General features: G+C 39.8%; 1 protein-coding gene across 3 annotated transcripts in view; it reads right to left on the reverse strand.

The window, feature by feature from the left end:
- Positions 1-22,210, reverse strand: part of DCLK1 (doublecortin like kinase 1) — a 252,542-nt gene that overhangs the window by 222,069 nt on the left and 8,263 nt on the right. For all 3 annotated transcript variants that reach the window (XM_026868658.1, XM_026868667.1, XM_026840939.1), the window contains exon 2: positions 18,301-18,647. In XM_026868658.1, coding sequence (XP_026724459.1) covers positions 18,301-18,647 — 347 coding nt within the window. The remainder of the gene's footprint in view (positions 1-18,300; positions 18,648-22,210) is intronic.

Consider the following 22,210-nt stretch of genomic DNA (forward strand, 5'->3'; position numbering starts at 1 on the left):
ACCCCCAGCAGCGCTACAGGCGTGGGGAGGAGTGGCTGGAGAGCTGCCAGTCAGAGAGGGACCTGGGGGGGTTGATTGACAGCCGGCTGAACAGGAGCCAGCAGTGTGCCCAGGGGGCCAAGAAGGCCAATGGCATCCTGGCTTGTGTCAGCAATAGCGTGGCCAGCAGGGACAGGGAAGGGATCTGACCCCTGTACTCGGCACTGGTGAGGCCGCCCCTCGATTCCTGTGTTCAGTTTTGGGCCCCTCACTACAAAAAGGACATTGAAGGACTCGAGCGTGTCCAGAGAAGGGCAACGGAGCTGGTGCAGGGTCTGGAGCACAGGTCGTACGGGGAGCGGCTGAGGGAACTGGGGGTGTTTAGTCTGGAGAACAGGAGGCTGAGGGGAGACCTTACCACCCTCCACAACTACCTGAAAGAGAGCTGGGGATGAGCCTCTTTAGCCTAGTGGAAAGCGACAGGACAAGAGGGAATGGCCTTAAGTTGCACCAGGGAAGGTTTAGACTAAATATTGGGAAGCATTTCTTTCCAGAAGGGGTTGTTGGGCATTGGAATGTGCTGCCCAGGGAGGTGGTGGAGTCCCCATCCCTGGAAGTGTTTAAGAGTCGGGTCGACATAGCGCTGAGGGATATGGTGTAGTTGCGAACTGTGCTAGGCAAACAGTCAGACTATATTATCTCCAGGGTCCTTTCCAACCTAGATGATTCTATGATTCTATTCAATGGACTATGAAAAGTAGTATTCTTACTGGTAATTATCACCAAGATTGTCAGGTGTGTAAAACCCAGTAGAGCTAAAGGAAAGCAGCTGCTCTAGAGAAATGGTGCATCCCAATCAGTTATCATGAATTATAAAAGAAAATAAATATGCATCCCAACTGAACTGAGTTCCCTTAGCCTAACATGTTACCTGCTATGTAAACAAACAAATTCTGTAGAGAATCCATTATTTTTAATGTAATAGTGTAATAATTTTTGAGCTATAGGGTGCTTGTAAGAAGTTTCTACAATGTATTACATTATACACCAAGAGCCTATTTCCCACTCACAAACTCACCCTAATAACCTGACAAACACTACTGCACACAGCTCCTCTGGAGAGCTTGAAGGGTTGGTGTACCAAATACTGCCTGTGCAGTTCTCTCTACCACAGTATCCTAACAGAGCTACAGTAACTTTTTATTTAGCCTTCAAAAAAAAAACACAGGAACATAAAACAAGGCATGAGGAATGTGAGTTCTTTTAACCAGACACTGAACAGCAGAAGATCTATGAGTGCAGACCAAATTCATCACTTGACAGAAGTGTAAGAAATGTAAGAAACTTACGCAACTACCTCAGAAATGGTTTTATACTTCAATCACTTGGCTACTCAGAAGCCTTGAAAAAGTTAGAGGCACGATCATCTTAGCAAAGAGCCATAAAAAGGGGGTAGCATACATTCTTCTCTGTTTACAGACTGCATCCCAAACCATAAGTTTTTATTAGCACATCAGCTAAATAACATGTCATTGAAATACATCACTGAACACTCTGCTCTTTGAAGAGGCAGGTGAAGATACACTCTCCACTAAGCAATCCTAATTCTGCTGAAGACATAGTCCAGTCATAAGTCTTCTTAAACCTCCCTTGATTTCAGGAAGTCAATCAATAAAACTCCACCTGGATATCTGACAGCATTATACTTTGAAGACACTTTCCAAACAGTGACAAATTCATCCTTCACTGCCTACATTAATTCAGTTTACCCACAGAAAAAATTGTAACTCCAATTTCTCATCAAACTATTAACACTGGAACAAGGTATCTGTCATGTTATATGATAAATCAAGATTATGCAGTTTACTGTTTGTTTCTTCATTCTTCATCCAAAAACATCCCTTAGATTAAGGATCCTTCATTATTCTGACACATTTTGGTCAACAGCCAGCTGAATATGAGCCAGCAGTGTGCCCAGGTGGCCAAGGCCAATAGTATCCTGGCTTGTATCAGGTACATTGTGTCCAGCAGCATTAGGGAAGTGCTCACCCACCTGTACTCAGCAGGGGTGAGGCCGCACCTCAAACATTGTGTTTAGTTTTGGGCCCCTCCCTACAGGGCAGACATTGAGATGTTACAGCATGTCCAAAGGGCAATGAAGCCAGTGAAGTGTCTAGAGCATAAGTCTTATGAGGAGCAGCTGAGGGAAGTGGGGTTGTTTAGCCTGGAGAAAAGGAGACTGAGGGGAGACCTTACCCCTCTCTACAACTTCCTGAATGCAGGTTGTAGCGAGGTGGGGGTCAGTTTCTTCTCCCAAATAACAAGCAATAGAATGAGAGGAAGTAGCCTCAAGTTGTGCCAGGAGAGGTTTAGATTGGATATTAGGAAGTATTTCTTCACTGAAAGTGTTATCAAGCACTAAAACAGACTTCCCAGGGAAATGGCTGAGTCACCATTCCTGGAGGTATTTTAAAGACATGCAGATGTGTCACCTAGGGACATGGTTTAGTGATAGACTTGGCAGTGTTAGGTTTAGGTTGGACTCAATAATCTTAAAAGACTCTTCCAACCTAAATGATTCTATGATTTTATAAGCAAAACATTTACTCAGTACCTCTGAAAGTAAGAACTTTCACATTTTCATATGAAAGCAATACACTTCAATAGCTCTAAAGATCAGCAACAGCATTAGAATATTAGTGACAATTTTTCCACAGCCTAAAAAGATTTTAACAAATATTTTGAAGCAAGTGCCAGATTGTTTGCATTTATATGTGAAGAAGCAAGATCAGGGAAGAACCACCCGAACTTTCTAGTAACATTTTCCTCTCCAAAGACTGCTGTATATGCTATGCCATATATGAACACTACTTCCTTATAAAGCCAGCTGCCAAAGTTAAAGTCCATCAGGCTCTGCTCAGTACTAATTCCCAGCAGAACCAAGCTTCACAAAGCTGAGGGCAATCTGAGCCACACTAGCAAGGGGAAGGGAGAACATGAGGGGTGAAAATCCACCTGAAAAAATAACTGGGATAGCACAGTTTTTGTTCACAGACAACACCAACTGGAAGAGGTAAAAATAAAAAATGGCAGGGGAAAAAAAAAAAAAAATCTAACTCCTTATTTGCTCTCGAGGGAAGTGACGTTAGCACTGGACTGTGGGTATATGAGTACATAAACATATAAAAAGAGCTCCAACCTGTCCTTCCCAGATAGGCAAATTACCCCGTAGCAGAGATTTATGGAAGCATCTCTGAAGAAACAAAACCTGAATTATGCAGGGTCATAAAAGAAAGGAAAAAATATATCAACTCTTTTCATGGTAGATTGATTCTATCCTCATTCAGGAAATAACTTCACATTCACCGGGGGAAGGAAAAAGCACCCCCTAACCAATCTCCCCTTTGCCTCCCTGCCCCTTCCTACTCACCATCCTCCCTATAGGAAGGGAGAAAAGTAAGAAGAATAGTTTCCCCAGCTGTTTTGTAGTGTTGGTAAGTAGCTGATGATGCTGCTTCTCCTCCACATGACAATATAGAAGCAACTGAATGAGATAAGACATCTGAAGAGTTTTCACAGGGTATGAATTTTATGAATGAGAGCCATACCAAAAAAAAACCCTGATTAATTTAGTTTATTGTTCTGTTGAAGGATGTGTCACAATACTTGAAACTTGTTAGCATTAGCCAGTTGACTCAGAATGGTATTATTCACAGTGCTTAAATCTTTTCTGAGAAAGGAAGTTAAAACATGAAGTCTACAGAAAGTTTTAAAGTTGTACAGAAAAGAGTTGCCTAAAGGGAAAAACACCCCAAATTATGGTTTCACCAACAACAGAAAACAAATTTAGGCTACTAAATCTTTTATTTGCTAAAATCTTCTACAGCTTCACCACATTAACTTGAGATACGTCTGCAAATAAAATTTTTTCAGCTTTGCTAAAGATCTAACATAAATACTTGGCTATATCATGGCTTATGTAGATGGCAGAAGACTCTAAATTACTTGTTATGTTTTTGGAAATGGCAGAGCATCTACCCTTCTAGAGTCCTCCCTTCTTTGGGATGCATTACTTGGGATTTGCCAGAAGACAGCCACTATTCCCTCTGCAATGCCTACCAATAACCCTTCTACTCCCAGGGTTCCCATAAGAGTTTCACAGGATTATAAATAAGTTCCTTTTCCTGACCTACATGCAACACAAGCTCCTGTGTAAAGGCAGTGAGTGATCTTTTTCTGTCTCTTCAATAGCTGTGTACTGCCTTCTACAAATTCTTCTCTCCTTGCTGTTCCTTCTGTGCTGTGTTTAGCCTCACCATTCCAGCCTGCTAGCATCATCCGTAACAACTTTACATTGTCCTCTCAACTTCTGTCCTTCATGAGGGGAGATACAGATTATCCAGTCTCATGATCACCTTCATGTCCATTGCTAAATAATCAGCCTCTCCATCGCTACGTCTCTATTTCTAAGTGATTAACTACTAATTTAAAAAGGAATTATGTACACCTTATGTGGTGGGTTGACCCTCACTGGACACCAGGTGCCCACCAAAGCCTCTCTATCACTCCCTATCCTCAGCTGGACAGTGGAGAGAAAATATAACAGAAGTCTTGTGGGTTGAGATAAGTAGAGGTAGAGATCATTCAGCAATTACTGTCGCAGGCAAGACAGAATCAACTTGGAGAAAATAGTTTAATTAATTACCAATCATGTTGGAGTAGGATAATGAGAAATAAAATCAAATCTTAAAACAGGTCCACAGCTCCTGCCAGGAGCCTGCTCCAGCGTGGGCTTCCCATGGGGTCACAGGCTCCTTCCGGTGCATCCACCTGCTCCAGCGTGGGGCCCTCCCTGGGCTGCAGGTGGAGATCTGCTCCCCCGTTACCCTCCGTGGGCTGCAGGGGCACAGCTGCCTCACCATGGGCTGCCCCACAGGCTGCAGGGGAATCTCTGCTCCAGCAGCTGCAGCACCTCCTGCCCCTCCTTCTTCACTGACCTTGATGTCTGCAGAATTGTTGCTCTCACATATTCTCACGTCTCTCTCCAGCTTCTATTGCCCAGATTGGTTTTTTTCCCCTTCTTAAATATGTTATCCCAGAAGCGCTACCACTGTCACTGATGGGATTGGCCTTTGCCAGTGGCGGGTCTGTCTTGTAGCCAGCTGGCACTGGGTCTATCAGACATGGAGGGAAACTTCTAGCAGCTTCTCACACAAGTCACCCCTGTAGCCCCTCTACCAAAACTGTGCTTACTAAAGCAAAACATCTCAAGTTCTATTTGGCATAAGCCTCCCATTTAACTGTTATCCAGCATTTGCTGTCTAACCTTGATTAGGACTGCAGGCAGAAGTGGTGTCTTTGTTTTTTTTTAACACAGCACACACACCCACTGCACCTTGGAAGACTGTTCCAGCTCTACTTGACAAGCGGAAAATGACTTGTCACCTTTTCTAATCTGTTTAGAGCTTTTTGCGCCAAGTTTAAAGACTTATTTCCAGGGAGTAATCTAAAATAATACAGAATAAAAGCTAAGGAAAGTTGGTATACATTTTTTACAAGGCTTTGTTCCCAAAGACTGGAAACACTTACTGTACAGACAGACTGCCATTGATTTGGGATACAAAAACTTCCCACACACTCTACCAAGGTTCTTCAGAGGGAGAAAATTTGGAGCTATAAGGCTGCCTATCTTTTCATGTTAAGTCATGAGAGGCTGCTCAAAAAAAAAGGAAGAAAAGGTAAGCTTGATCACCACATATCATCATAACGTTCCTGTTTCAATGCTGCAGCAGGACAAGATGCCACAGTTTGAAACTAAAGGCAAGAGAGGGCCTCCCCTACCCAGGGGAGGAGCTAGAGGCAGTGGTAAAAAGCTTCAATCAGTATAGTCACAATATAGGTCATTTTTCAGATCACCCGCCTCTTATTTCAGTGATCCTTCTGATTATTTGCCTATGGAAGAAGCACTGTTAAAGCTTTCCTCTTCCTACAGAGTTACACTGTGACATTCAGTTGTTCTCTCCCCCCTCCTTCTGTAACATTTAAGAGAGCAGTTCCTACTGTATGCTGTGAGAGATGACTGGCATTCACTTGGACTCAGCACAAGAGAAACCAGAGCTTATTTTTCTTTTCTAGGACAGCCCTCCTCCATCTGCAGATAGAAGGGTTCGTTTTTTACAGGGATGCCACATTTAAAAGCTACTCCTCCTACAGTGTCATTGAAGACTTGCCAGAGAAAGAAAAGTCTCATCCTTTCATTCTCATCACCTCCCTCCCCCAACAAACAGCCAAAGTATAAAACACATCAGGCTATATACAAGGACCCCTCATTTAAATACTGCTGCTTAAACAAGATTTAAATAAAGCTGCAATATAAGTTCAGTTGAAAGCATTATACAGGAAGGTGTTATTCCTACAAATACTATTCATCTCCTAATGACTCCTATACATCTTTACCCATTTGCTCCTTTGGTCTCACATTTAAAATTCAGTAAATGTATTTAAACTAATTTTAGTTTCATGGCATTATTTCTTGCTCATGTCTTAATGAAATTGTCCAATTAAAAACCCATTCAACTGAATAGCTTTTTGTCAAAAACAGAAGTTATTAGGTAAATGTATTCATTCTGAGAAATACTTTAACTGAAAATGTCAGATGTTTTATTAACTAATGGAATACTTACACATGAGTATAAAGGTTTTACTTCCTTTCAAACTTGTGTTATAGAAAAGGAGCCTCAGACAGACTTTACCTAGATGCTGGGCATCTCCATACTACAGATATTGAATGTTCATCTGAAGTTTATTTGTTGCTAAATTTAACTAAAAAAGTGAAAAGCTCAAGTATCGATGGTGCTGCTTCTCAGCCAGTTAGAATAGCCCTGTTCTTCCTATTTTATCCCTTTAGATACTATGTGTCTCTCAACCTTTGCTCACCGGGCTGAGAACAATCAATGCTAGTATTAGTCCAATTGTCTTTACATAGGGTACAGAAATTTTAGTTCGCCTGTCCCTTACGAAATACAGCAATGTCAACAACTGTTTTCACAAAGATCCTGTTACGCAACCACTAAACACTTACTTCTGCGTCCCGTTCTCCTACACACATAGGTTTTTCCACCATCTCGTAGTAATGAAATGTTCAACAGTCCTTCTGTTAAAAACCTTCACGTCATGCTTACCGCACTCTCATCTGGTTTCTGTTCCTCTAGTTCTGATAGGCCATTTGATTATTCTTTCCTACATTAACTGCTTCATACTTGCCTTATTAAATTTTATACTGATTGCAGTCCGTGTTCCCAATTCATCAAGATCACACTATTTAAACAGATTCCTCCAGAGTATTTGCAATGCTCCTCAATCTGCCCCAGAACAGATGTGTTCTGGTTTAGAAACTGAAACAGCCAAATATCAATTTTTTTCTTTAAGGCCTATAAGTCACCTTCTTTTTCACAAACATATAGAAAACTGAATGCTAGAGCACAGGAGGTATTTTTAAGTAGTAAGAATAAAAGAAGTGAAGTAGCATTTCAGATAGCAATATGGACTACTCAGACAACAGGAAATAACAGAGTGACTTTTTATATTCCAGGCGCTCTCACCATAAACCCAAACGCTCAGCTATAAACTCTGCTACCAGAACCTATTCATGCTCATGTAGCTATAGTAAGAAGTGGAAATAAAATAAACTACTCTGTATCAGAATGAACAATGTCATATATGGACTTTTTTATGATCATGAACTTCTATATTTTTAACCTTTTTACTCTTAAGCACCAAGACGGAATTATAGCATGCATGAGTTTATTCTCATGTGAACACAGGGTTTCTCATTATCAGTGTCTACTGTGCCAGAATCATTTCCCACAACACAAGCATGTTACACTCACCTCCTTCTCAAAGTTATTTCCTCTCCAAGGAGCATGTAAGTATGCCACTTAAACACTCCATATATTGCATTAGCTTTAACTCAGATTTTGTGTGGGTGTAAGTTGCAAATACAGATTTCATACATAGAGAAACAGCCAAAGATTAGAGAAATCTTGATATGCTTATAGCATACAAGATATACAAACAGAAACCAAAAGAGCTGGACTACAGAGTCTAGATGTGCTCAGGAGACCATTTTGCACACAGAACAAATTCCACAGAAAACACCATTTGTCAGAATTTGCTAGATTTTAAATGAACAGGAGTTGTGACTAGAAATAAAAAAAAAAGGAGGTAATACTGAAATATGCAAGAAAAGTAGTTAAAAACTTGAAAAAAATGAAGGAGTCTCCTAGAAAACCTTCAGAAACAGACAAATGATTCAGAGACATATAAGCAATCAAGAAAGGGAACATGAGACAGCAGGACACTTCAGGGACAACTAGAATAAAGAAAGTGTCAAAGGTTTAGCTTCTGGATGCATGATATATAGCAGCAGCTTCCATTTGCAATTCAAATTAATGCAAAACGGACACATAACCTGGCTGCAAGGAAAGGCAGGTGAAGGTATTTTGAACAGTAAACATTTTTCTATTTAAAAAGTCAGCATGTGCATTTCAGGCAACTTCTGCCTTCCCTCATTTTTAATCAAAGGCACTCTGCCCTGGCTATTCCACAAGATGCCCCCAATCTTCCCCTACTGCCTAGCTGCTTTGAGAAAATCATTGCTTAAACCAAGCCAAAAAGATAATTAAAAGCAGTTCAAACTGAGATTTTACTCAATAAGTAAATGTCTCTTACAGTTTTAAGTCATTAAAACTCAGGATTTTTAAATAAAAGAAGTTTCTGAGATCCAACATTTAATAGAAAAACAAATCCACCAGAACAACTGATTTGGGAGAGGCAATCAGCCTTAACTACTTAACATGAGTTTTATTTTCAGTAACATCCAACTTTGAATTCCAAGCCCTATAATGCTTTGCTGATTCCAGTGTGAGCATACTACAGTCTTCTGTCTTGCTTTCTGAACTTAAACTCACTTCCCCCTGATAAATGCAAATGGGTGTGAAATTATGTGTAAATTTTATTTATGTGTAAAGTGCCATATTCTGTCCTGCATGCCTCAGGTCCCCAGAGACTTCTTTGCTCCTCTGTCTATGATTTCAAGAATTCAATCCTATGGAATAAGCTCGATTCCCTCCTTAGCTGCCTTCTCAAGCAAAATGGTCTGACCTATTTCAAAAGGTTTTTTGGGGAAAACAGAACAGAAAGTACTTAATAAAATTTAAGAACAAACTATAAGTGATATACACCTTTTCACGTACCATTAACAAGTGACATCAGGAAAACAGCCTCAATGAATTTGGTTTATTTTTATAAATAAAACCATTTTCAGAGTACTACTGGCTTCGTTCAGTACAATGGAAACATTTTAGCTTACTTGCAATTGTATTAGTTCCTAAATCTGATTGAGTCTGGACATTCTCCCCCCATGAACTGCCACACATTAGTGAGGACAGATTCAGAAGAGATTAGGTCAGTACTTCCTACAGGACTGAACAAATTAGTTTCAAGCTTAAAGAGGAATGGAGGGGGAAAGAGGCAGAATACATTGTACATGACTGATTTAGTAGTATTTAATATTGTTGACCCTGAAGATCCTCTAAGTCTCAGTCCCAACTCTATTGAAATTCACAGCAGAAATCAGACACACAGAGCAAGGAAACCGAATTGCATCTCCAACTTCTATACACAGCAGGGTTCATTTAAGAAAGAATCCTTCTGAAGACAGAGACCTGGATTCATCTTGACTAACTGGATGAGCACCTGAGAAGTATGTCATTGCCCTAGACTCACTTTCTACAGAAAAAGATCCGTGAGATGCAATTCCACACCAAATAGGTAGAATAACCAAAGACATTTGTGTTTCTTGCCATTCACTATAAGGGACAGCAAAATGCATGGCTTGAGCAGCTGGGAAGTATTGAAAATAAGTTAAGATGCTTCACAGTTGACTGCAGTTTCAGAAAAGAAACTGGGTTCACAATAGCTTAATTAGTAAAACAAGGTACAAAATTGGGCTGCCACTACCATTTCCTCCACAATCAGTAATTTCAGGACTATTTTGCCAGTATGAATTATGTTTTGTTGTTTTAAAGATCTTGGTTCCTATAAACTTGCAGAAAAATTAAAGGATTAGATTTCCCAGAAAAACACATCTAGTGACAGAATATTTATGTAGTTTGCCCTTCAATATTCATTATTCACAGAATAATTTTATTCTTCACAACAGCTTGGCAAAAAGGTGTTGAAAAGTAAGTGGAAAGAGTAAGTATTCAAGGACATACTTGCACTAAGTGTCAGGTAGCTGTTCAAACTTGAGTTAGATTCAAAAATTATCAGCATTTAGTTTATCAATTCAACTTTTTCAAAAGAGAGTTTGTGAGGATTTTCCAAGTGTTTGTGCAAAAATTCAAGGCCCAACAATCCAAGGATAGAATTATACTAAAATGCTTACATTAAAAAGAAAATATTTAAATTTTAATAAGCTGCATGCAGTATTAGGAGTTTTTCCTATGAATAGTTAATTTCTTAGGAAAAAACACATGCTGCAAGAAAAAACTATGAGAGGAAAATTTTTTCTCTTTTGATGATGATTAGAATTCTGCTAAATGGCTGGAAAATCTCAATCCTTTTGTAACAACTAGTTTTGGAAGGAACAGGAAACAACTCAAACACAAGATTCATTATACTTTTTTAGTCTTATTACATCATACCACTTCAGAAAAGGGAAATACACCACACTTATGCCAATGAAAAATATATTACTAACAGTAACAGTTTCAGAGAGTAAAAATAAAATTGTACTAGTGAATTACGAAAACTTTACAGTGTGCATTGTCAAACTCTCAAACTATTGAGCTGAGCTTGTTCCGTGAAAGTCATGAAATGCAGTACCTTAACAGGATGGAGGAGCAGAACACAGGAAGTTTAGGATGACCACTATTTGAAAGCATCACAAAAAGATTTCAGCTGTTGACAGAGAACCTATCTGGTCCTGAGAATTGTGTGTTCCTGAGCAGTGGAAACTCTTTTCAATGATCACCAATAACCTCATGCCTGTCTCCACAAAACAACCGTACAGCATCATCAGAAAAATCTGAAAGCATTTTTCCAAGTCCTCTTTTGCCACACAAATAAGGAAAAAAGACACACACAAAGCCACCCCCAATAAGACTATACAGTTGGGGATGTTTCCATTTTCTTTCTTCTTACCCCCACTAGTCAGAAATACACAAATTAGAACTTAAATGGATAAGAGACTCTTCTTAGTTATGTTGTGCATTTAAAGCAATGAAACAAAGTTCAGATGTAGAGGAAAAGGACATTTATTATAGTAACTGATAGTTCTGAATAACCACACCATCACCTTACCACTAAGACACCCTTCCTCACACTTACGCAATATGATACTCACTCTTTTAGGATTTGGAAATTACTCTTCCTTAAAAAAAGTCTTCTGACTATACATAAACTCTCTAATGAGTACCTAGATATCCTTATAAGACAGTAAGATCAACTTATGATACGATACTTTAAGCATACTGAAGCAGATGCGTAAGTTTTCAGTCTTACTCAATTAATAACAGCTTTTGTTTTGCACAGCATGAAAGGCAATCTAAAGGTCACAGAAGAGAAGATGGCATCTTCTAAGGGATGCCAGTCAGCAACCCTGGAAACTCCTATTGTCACAGAGCTTTTAGAGACAGAGCAACACAGTTCGTCTCAAGCTAATAGGAGCCGACCCTAGACAAATGAATGAACACACTGTTTTCAATTAGGAATGGGCTTCTGTTCACTCCTTTACAGAACTTTATTCAAGTAACAATTAAAATTGTTAGTCAACGTCGTAACATGACATCAAAACAGTGGACCCAGAGTCACAAGGGTTCAAGGACCTATCACCTCCTCTAACACCAGGATAATATCAATTGCCAGCAAACTGTCTACCTTAGGATATCTTTGAATTATTCTGAAACAGATTTTTCTGATTTTATTAAAGTACAGTCTAATTTGTCATAGAAGGCCCCTTCTCTCAGTAAGAATCATAAAAATCTTCCAAGACCCCCAGAGTTCATCACCACCTGCTGAGACAGACAATTTATAGGCACTGATTTTTTTTTTTTTTTTCAGTCTATTTTGTCTTCAAGGGGCCTCTTCCCCAGCATTGAGAAAAAAAAATCCTCATCTTTTAAGTCCGTTCCCAAAATCAGTTTCAAAACACCAAAGCCAGAAATGATACATCTTCCAGAGGAAGAAAAAAGTGTTTGATTAAATGTACTGCAAGCAGGAAGGAAGGTAAGTGAGGTGCACTAAAAGCTGGAGACAGTCTTTGTTCTTGGCAAGTGTTTCACAGCTATAGAGTGTGCTGGTCTGTCAGCATCTTCCAGATAGGGCACTAAACTTCATGTCTAAAATTAAGCAGCAGGAGAATTTTCTGAGGGGTGTGACCATCAAGCGCTCACATTAGAAGCCCTTTAGGAAGAAACAGCTTGTACCATGTAAGCACAATGGGTTGCAGGTCCCCAGGTGGTAACACAGCATTAAAGTACCACCTCAAAAACATAAGCACAAGTCTCTTTAGCTGTTGCTTCCTTGTTAAAATGTTTTCATGAGTTGCAGAAGCCATTTTACTTAGTGTTTGCTCCCAATTAGTCAGGATCTGCACATCTACATCTCACAGAGAACTCACCATGGTTCTCTGCTCGAACAACACCACCCGTGTGCCTCAAGCTCCAAAGCCGTCAACAAAAGACAGAAGTTCAAGTTACCACACTTAAGAGAGGTCATACAGAAGATAAAATAGCACTTTACTGTCCACATTTTTCAAACTAGGAATAATTTTAAGTTGTGTACATCTCAAGTGGATTGTTACTACAACTGAAGAACAAATAAAAAGAACATGTACAATCAGTCACCCTTAAATGCACCTTCTATATTAAGAATGGGACTGATTACAAATGCCTATGTGAATCAATATTACAGAGCACACAAAATGAGTCACTTGCTGCAGGTAAATTTTATTTTGTTTAACATTCATTTTGTCTAGATTGTTGTATAACATATGCTACACAAATGCTAAATAGAAAATGTATTTTCGTGAATGATACCTACCTTGCTTTATGTAGGCTTTTCTGTACCAAGGACAATCCAGGTCTAAAAAGACATTTGAGATGTTTAATAGGCCCTACAAAAGGGTAGATTTGGCCAAGAATTTACTGTAGAATACAGACATTATTATCAAATGTTTTCTAATTGTTAAGAACAAAACAATAAAGAGAGCACAATCTCAGTTTAGGTGTAGGAGCAAACAGTTGCCTTCTTTTTCTTGAGAGTACTTTCTTAAAACTTAAGATATTAGGTGCCTTCACAGAAAAGGGAGTTTGTTTGTATCATAAGACACCCCCTTTAAAGCGGGGTTCCAATAATAAAAAAAAAAAAAAAAATTATACTCAATGAGGAAGCTTTTAAGCACTATGATGTTCCCTATCCTTGCAGCCAGTTTTTTTAATAGTTATTTTAATGGCTTAAAGCAAGGTTATTGAGAGACATCCTACACCTCTCACACACACTTCTGTAAGGTATGTCTAAGTAACAGTAGCTTTATTTTGTATTTGTAAAAGGTAACTTGATTTGTAATAACATATTCATATTTTTAAAAAAAATCAGATAGTGACTGGTATCTCTGTCACTGACCACTTATCTCTCTGGAGTCAAATCAACAGCATAACGCATAAACTGAAAAATAATTTGCATGCTTGCATCTTGCTAAGCTAAGCAAACCACCTGTTCAAATAAGTAGATCTGATCATAAACCAGATGTTTGTTCTACCAAAAGCTAATGGAGGACTTACAAGGTAACAAAGCACTTTGTCCAAATTTTAGTCTTTGTCTAAACATGCAAATTGTAAATACCCTGTACAAATGCACACATAACACTTCTAAAAAATGACACCATTTTCACAATTCAGCTGTTACGTGTGACCTTTATTAGTTTTCCCCCATTTTAGTCATTGGTGTCATTTTAGAAGTGCACCAAGTAAACAGAAACCAGAGAACTGAGCTTGCAACACAGCAACCAGGCTCTATCTCCATGGACAGCTTGTATCCTTAATGTTTGCATTGTGTGTCCACACACTGTCTTTTACAAAACCACATTTTAAATGCACATCAAACTAAAAATGACACCTTCTGTTAAGTGAACATTAAAAACCAAACTGCAGTGGTGCAGCTACAGTAAAGCAAGAGATATTTTTAGCTATGAGATGTTCCTTCTCTGCACAAGTATGTGATAATATTAAGGGTCAACATAAACATTATTTTTTCACGCACTTAACCAAAAAAAAAAAAAAAAAAAAAAAAAAAAAAAAAGATAAATACTCACAGTAAGACCATGCCCTCATGATATGTATTCCTACAGGCAGCCATTAAACCTACTCAATCTATTTTTATTTTCTTAACACAGCAAAGTTGGCAAGGAAAACACCTCAAGACCTCCCCCTGGAAAGGTTTTAATTTTGGCCTGAGCTCGTAAAACTGTTACTCCTGAGAGTCCCACCATCTTCAAATACATGAGTATGTTACAGAACAGTGATTCCATCTCTTCCTCTAGAGTATAAGCACCATCAGTTCCTTGTACCAGTAGAAAAAATAAGTATAACCATAAAAATATACTATGCTAGACATGGTATGAAACATATCCTGCTTTGAGGAATCATTAATAATTGAACTGCAAGAGTAGACTAAACACAGGCCACTGAAAAGCTATACAATCAGATTGTAGTTGTATGTTGTCCCCCCTTTAGCACAAATTAAATTACAAATTTTCAGAAACCTTGTAGCCAAAATACAGGTTTGGACAAGTTATAAGGAAATGCAAAATAAAAACTAGTCACTCTGTTCAAAATGTGTTTCTTCATATTACAAGAAAACTGAACTGAATGCGTGAAATCCAAAGTAAATACCCTACTCAACTGCCACTGGTTAATTTCGTTGGGCTCTGCTTTCTTGAGGGTTGTTTTCTTGGGGTTTTTTTGTGGTTTTAGTTTGATGGGGGTTTGTTGGGGGTTTCCCCCCCCCCTTTCTTCTGCTATTCCAGCATTAAAAAATTGAAATGGCTACTCCAACACACTTACTTAATCAAGCTCTCTCAAGTTCTATGGAACACCGAAAAAGCATCATAAGCACCAAAAAATACTGAATTTTCCAAAAACAAGAAGGAATTTTTGTGATCGGGGAAGCAACTGGATGGCACAGAAGAGCTTTCTTCCTAGTAATCATAACCTTCCTCAGGTACTGATTGTTCAAGCACTACCTCTCTCATCAAGACAAGCTCTTTACACTGTAATCAAATTTTATAGGCCATCATTTACATTCCTTTTAACTGTACATAATACTAACTAACATCTTTTAGAGACACAAATCAAAACTTCACAACTAACCAGGCTGCTGGAGGAAGAGCATTTAAGGTCAATTCCTCAATGTATAGTGTCAGTATGAGATAACCACGTAACTTGGATGCCCAGTTAAGACCCTCACTCCTACTACTTTCTTTTTTTTTAGCCTGAGGCATCTAACACACATACACATACCTCACTGCCCACATGCACATGGGACTCATGCCCATCCATGGCAAAAATTGACCATTGTTTGCCTTATAAAATAATTCACAAGAGATGACTGTACAGAGTAGCCTTTCTCCAAGCTGCATTCCCAAAGAATAATCCTAGGAGAGCTTTATTCTTTTATCCTTACAGTAAAGTACATTTTTTTGGCTCAGAGCTTCAAGATTTTATTGCTTTTTAAGTTAGCGATGAAAGATTTAATCACAGATTTGTTAGATTTAGCCGCTGAACATAGGCTTTACCAGAACCTTCAAAGCTGCATCAAGACTCACAGTGGAAATTCCCAACTATAAACACTGCTGGAAAAACTTTGGATTTACCATGGATTTCCTCCTAGTAATCACTCACAGCTTGAGTTTAGCAATAAAGAAATCCATCATCATGCCCCAAACACCATCTGGGAGATCAGGCTTTTGGCAGAGAAAAATGGAGCAGCAATTGTCTAGCAGCACAGGAAATCAATGACTTCCCAGCACAGGGGTGAGCAACAGGCTACTCCTGCTGAGCACAGGATCGTTCATTTCCCTTTCTGCCAACAAAGCTGCTTTGTACATGCAGTGAGCAAAGTCTCCATTTCACTGGAAGGACACACACACACACACACCTTCCCCCAAAACCTGCCCTTACCAGTAGGGTCAGGCAGTGAGCTATACAGTTTTGACTGTACAGCCAAAAAAGAAAAGAGTGTGGAGATAACCAGTCTCCTAGGAAAGCCTTTAGACATAAGGGTTTCAGGCTACAACGTAGATAACAAATGTCCCAGTACACCACTGACTTGGGGCCAAGAAAACCTGGTCCTCCCTTTTCCCCCCAGTAGTAAGATAGTACTAATTACTTCTAGCAATTAGAGCTCTAAAAGAAGGTGTAAAGGTATTTTTCCATTTTATGCACAATCATTAAAGGGGAGTTTGGAATATAAAAAAAGTGAACACATTATCCAGGATACAACAGTCCACACTGGCATACCTCAAGGCTGCACTTCTTCATCGTTAAACCACAAGTTTATATACATATACAATACAAAACAGATAGGTGTCCATTTTTATTGAGTGTTTGCAGGAACAGGAATAGTCACTTGAGATCTTCTGTCAAGGTCACAGCAGACACCAACACTGATCTCTGCAGCTTTAAAATCCCAACTCTTTCCTCAAATTTACTAGCCTTAGTGCTCTCTGGAGCATGACACAAGGTAAGAAGGACAGGAGATGAGGGTTTCCCAGACACATGCTTTACCTTTGGTGCGGGCAAAAAGAACTTCACATGCACATTTTTTCTCCAGGTCAAAGTTCCCAACAAAGTCACAGTAATGAGATCATTACAGGCACGTATGCAGTCATCAAGAACTGAACTACTTACTGTCTGCAACTGGTATCAGAAGTTACTAATACAAAACAAGATGGAATGGACCTCTGGTCAAGCCAGACTTGGCCCTAACTTGCACCAGTGCTCTGAATAAGCAGCTTGTCCATTAACCAGCCCTCTCTGAGATCAGAGGGTGCTGCTGTAGCTGTTCCTTGAGCTATGCCTGCATATTAACCCCAGCAGACCATGTTCAGATCACCACCAGATCTAGCTGACTGAGTATTTACCTGTATTAAGCATAGTTTGCAGCATCTCCTGATAGCTACACTGTTAGTTGTATACCTGTGAACCATTGAGCCTAGAATCTGTAAAACACAGCTATATAACAGCAGAAATATCTTGGTCTCAAGCAGTTTCTAGCTTCTCAGTGAGAAGCTTCTCACGTATTTTTCTACCCACATTTTATACCTCTATCATTTCTTTGGTTTAATAAGTTACGTCTCTAAATACAAGTATCTGCCTATTTCTCTAGAGTCACCATTGCTCTAAATCATGCTGAAATTAGTCTAAGGTCATGCTGAAATTAGTCTTGCCCTTCACCAGGCTAACAGCTTCTCCAGTTTTGCTATAATTAATACATGTCCGTAGATAAATTACAAATAAAGTGAAAGACAAAAAAGAAGTAGGATTACTCTATAATATTTTTTCCTGTCCCTCCATCCCCATGTTCAATAAGAAGCCTCTCAAAAACCTCACCCTACTGAAATTTAATGTCAGCAAGAAAGAGACACTGCTTGAAGTTATTTCATAGAAAAAGTAACATGTAACCTGCAAGAGACTCCTCAATAAATGTGGGCACCACACATAACCCTACCTGTTTTCGTGCAAAAGGGAAAAAGCTCACACATTTTGTAAGCTTGCACCTTCTTCATAGTCCATTCTAGCTGCAGTAAGATTCATCATTTGGTCACTCTGGACAGCAGTAGGCCTGCATTTATCATGGTGGAATGTGTTCTCACTGTTCTTACAGTTTATGGAAAGGCAAATATAATGATTCATAAAACTGCTGCAAGAAAAAGCTGAAACAAGTTAACAGAATGAGCTTCTTTAAAATAACATCCTTCATCCTATCTTTCCAGTCTGCAAAGCCAAAACCACATCACACTTTTGACTGACAGATTTAGAGTTATTATTTATCATAAATGACAAGACCATCACTGAGACCAAGTAATGCTTCATGATATGTTCCTGAACTGCTCACAGATCTTAAGTACAAGTAGTAAGTAGTGGAAGGCCTGGTTCTATGTTCCAGAAAGAAAGTAATTTTTTACTAATGTACTATTCTTTTCCTTTTGGAAAACTTTATTTTCTTCATTCTGAGAATGAGCACCATGAAAATTCTTACCTGTTTTCCATCTAGTGTGTATAAGCGTTTAACCACCCCTGAATCCAGCTTGATGGCATCAGTTATATCAGTAAGAACCTGTTCAAATGAATGTGCTGTCTTCTTGTTGAGCAGAATCCGGACTGCTTTCCGTGGTTTCACTCCGCTCCTGATGATAGTGACTAGTTTAGGCCTAATGAAATCCTTATTCTCTTTTGCATCTGGAGTACCTCCTTTAGCAGTGGCAAGAGACGGCACTGAACGAGAAGTAGAAGTTGTCTTAACATTCACTGACCAGTTTGGGTTTACATTCTTCGTGTACTCCAGTTTCTTGAAGGGTTCTATGGAACCACATACATAGCTTTCCCCTGCAGAAACAAAAATTCCAGACCAGCAAGTCAGATTGGAGAGGAAAAAAAAAAAAAACACCACAAAACCAGAAAAATATTAAATCAAATCCTTCTCAAGTTATTAAACATTATTCTTATCATTCTTGATCTACAGTATATACAGTATTGATCTCTTCCCTTCTCAGATGCTACAGACTACAAAATATCTTTTAAAGATCACTCATCAGCTAACTTGCAAAAAATGCTGTTACAAAATCCTTGAAAGCAGCAGTTTTCTTTTTAAAAAACACCATCTGCAGTGGGGATTGCTGCTGTCAGTAAGTAGTGTTCATAACTAATCAGCTGCCCAGTCCCAGCACATTATCTCAATAGTCCCCCAGCCTTTATGCTTAAATGACCCACTCCTAATGAAAGAGCAGGCCCCCAATAATTCCGAGGAAATAATATGAACTATTATCAAAAACTATAGGTTACAAATAACTTCGTATAAAAGGTGGATGAAAGTGTCACAGGAGATTTGTTAACATTTGGTTGTTTAAAGCTTTAAGTAGTATAAACCCAGGATATGTATAGGCAAGGAATCTCAATGTATCATTTTACTGACAATATATAATACATGGGGGAAAGGAAGGCAAAGAATAATAATTAGAGAGTTCTCCTCACATCAAATTTACCATACATTAAAAAGCGGATTATATCTCATATTTCTATTAGAGCATTATCTACAATAAAATATTTTCACAAATACCACACACACACACACAATTTCTGGACACTAGAAGATAGACAGAAAACATTAGCACATCCCTGTTGATTAACACCTTAATTGAGTCCAGCTGCAGGCTGCTGTGAAAGGGGCACCTGCTTGGATGCTCCCAATCTCTCCCTTGAGCTTGACTGAGTGACTGTACTGCCAGTCGCACTGGATGAGTTGGATCACAAAATCATCTATGTTGGAAAAGACCTTGAAGGTCATCCAGTCCAACCATTAACCTAGCACTGACAGTACCCAACTACACCATATCCCTCAGCGCTATGTCAGCTCTACACTTACACACCTCTAGGGATGGGGACTCCACCACCTCCCTGGGCAGCCCATTCCAACACCTAACAACCCCTTCTTAGGAAGAAAGAAATTCTTCCTAATACCCAGTCTAAACCTTCCCTGGTGCAACTTGAGGCCATTCACTCTTGTCCTATCACTTATTACTTGGTTAAAGAGACTCATCCCCAGCTCTCTGCAACCTCCTTTCAGGGAGCTGTAGAGGGCGATGAGGTCTCCCCTCAGCCTCCTCCAGACTAAACACCCCCAGTTCCCTCAGCCGCTCCCCGTACGACCTGTGCTCCAGACCCTGCACCAGCTTCATTGACCTTCTCTGGACACGCTCAAGTCCTTCAATGTCCTTTTTGTAGTGAGGGGCCCAAAACTGAACACAGGTATCGAGGGGCAGCCTCACCAGTGCCGAGTACAGGGGTCAGATCCCTTCCCTGTCCCTGCTGGCCACGCTATTGCTGACACAAGCCAGGATGCCATTGGCCTTCTTGGCCCCCTGGGCACACTGCTGGCTCCTGTTCAGCCGGCTGTCAATCAACCTCCCCAGGTCCCTCTCTGACTGGCAGCTCTCCAGCCACTCCTCCCCAAGCCTGTAGCGCTGCTGGGGGTTGTTGTGGCCCAAGGGCAGCCCCCGGCATTTGGCCTTATGGAAACTCCTCCAGTTGGCCTCAGCCCATGGCTCCAGCCTGTCCAGGTCTCTCTGCAGACCCTCCCTGCCCTCGAGCAGATCAACACTCCTACCCAACTTGGGGTCATCTGCAAACTGACTGAGGGTGCACTCGATCCCCTTGTCTAGATCATCAATAAAGATGTTGAACAGGAGTGGCCCCAAAACCGAGCCCTGGGGGACACCACTCGTGACCGGCCGCCAGCTGGATTTAACTCCGTTCACCACAACTCCTTGGGCCCAGCCATCCAGACAGTTTTCTACCCAGCCTCAAGCAGCCAGTTTCACCAGAAGAATGCTGTGGGAAATGGTGTCAAAGGCCTTACTAAAGTCAAGGTAAACAACATCCACAGCCTTTCCCTCATCCAATAAGGAGGTCGCCCTGTCGTAGAAGGAGATCAGGTTTGTCAGGCAGGACCTGCCTTTCATCAACCCATGCTGACTGGGCCTGAGCATCTGGTTGTCCAGTATACAACCTTTAATGGCACCCGAGATGACCACTCCAGCTCAGTGATCTGACTGAACATAACAAAGACAATACTAATTTTACAACAAGCTTATGTGGTTCACTCTCTGGCTGGAAAAAAAAAACAAAAAAAAAACAACACAACACAATACTAGATACAGCAAGGCCACACCTTCTGGCAGCCTGCAGTTAAACTCCATTACACATAATGCAAAAAACTTATCCTGAACAATAACTCAGAAACATCTGAGATGTTTTAATTCTTCTGGGTTCAGTAGCTCAGCGTATGCTAACAGTATAGAGGCCTTCATGTCAGCAATTTTGCCCAAGGTATTAAAACAAAAAGAGCAAATCTCAGTGATGTACCTCCTTACTGAAAAGCACATAAGAACTAAAGATTTTCCTAATGATCCCTACCCAAAGGAAAGAAGACTCACAATTCAATTATTAAAAGAAAAAGTAGTATTTAATTTTACTTCTGGACACAAATTTTAAGGTTTTGGGGCACCTAACGCAATTCCACAGACAACACAGCACACAAGGAATGCTGTCAGATAGATACAGAGTTACCACAGTTAGAAACAGGGGGAGAACACTAGGCCCTGAATGAAACAGAGGTTCAAGCCTGTTGGCACGATGATCCAAAGGTGAGACAGTAACACGTTGTGCTATCATTATCAGAAAGGCAGTGGAAAGACTGCAAAAGAAGGCAAAGAATTCAGAGCTCCATGTGAAGATGGACCACTGAGCAGAAAAGATAAATGCAGTGGCAGCATAAGATTAAGCATGAACCATAAAAAGATTTCTGGTTTTCCTTTTTTTTTCTTTTTTTTTAATCATGCTTTTAAAGCAGAACAAAATACAGAGTGGGAGATGAAGTAAGACATTCCAATGCTTACTAGTCATCGTTTAAATTCAAGTTAATCTGCGCTTTGGAGAAACATCTGAAGTGTTAAAAATCTAAGATGGAATGCTTACACCAACCTTACAAGAGACAAAGGTAAGCTCTTCCTTCTATCCACTGTATATATACAAGAGAGATAGAGAAAGGTATATAGCGTGACATCAGAACAGAAAGGCTTAGCCACAGTAAAGATCCAAGAGTGATAAAACAGTATGTATTCTCTTTTATCCATGTCCCTGTCCAGTATTTTAGCACTAGCTTCTCAATTACTGCAAGGTCAGAATGCACCCACAACACTCCATAAAATTAACAAAATGAGGAAAAAAAAGATCCTACCATGAATAGGACTGCATTCAATACAATAAATGCCTGTTCTATAAAATACATTACAAAAGTCTCTTTTATAACTTTTTTAAAAAATTATTCTTATCTTCACTTGTGTTTGCTGTAAGATTTAAAATCCAACAACAACCGGGGGGGGGGGGGGGGG

Source organism: Athene cunicularia, assembly GCF_003259725.1.
Source record: "Athene cunicularia isolate RWA chromosome 1 unlocalized genomic scaffold, athCun1 chr1_part1, whole genome shotgun sequence".
NCBI classification, from domain to species: Eukaryota; Metazoa; Chordata; class Aves; order Strigiformes; family Strigidae; genus Athene; species Athene cunicularia.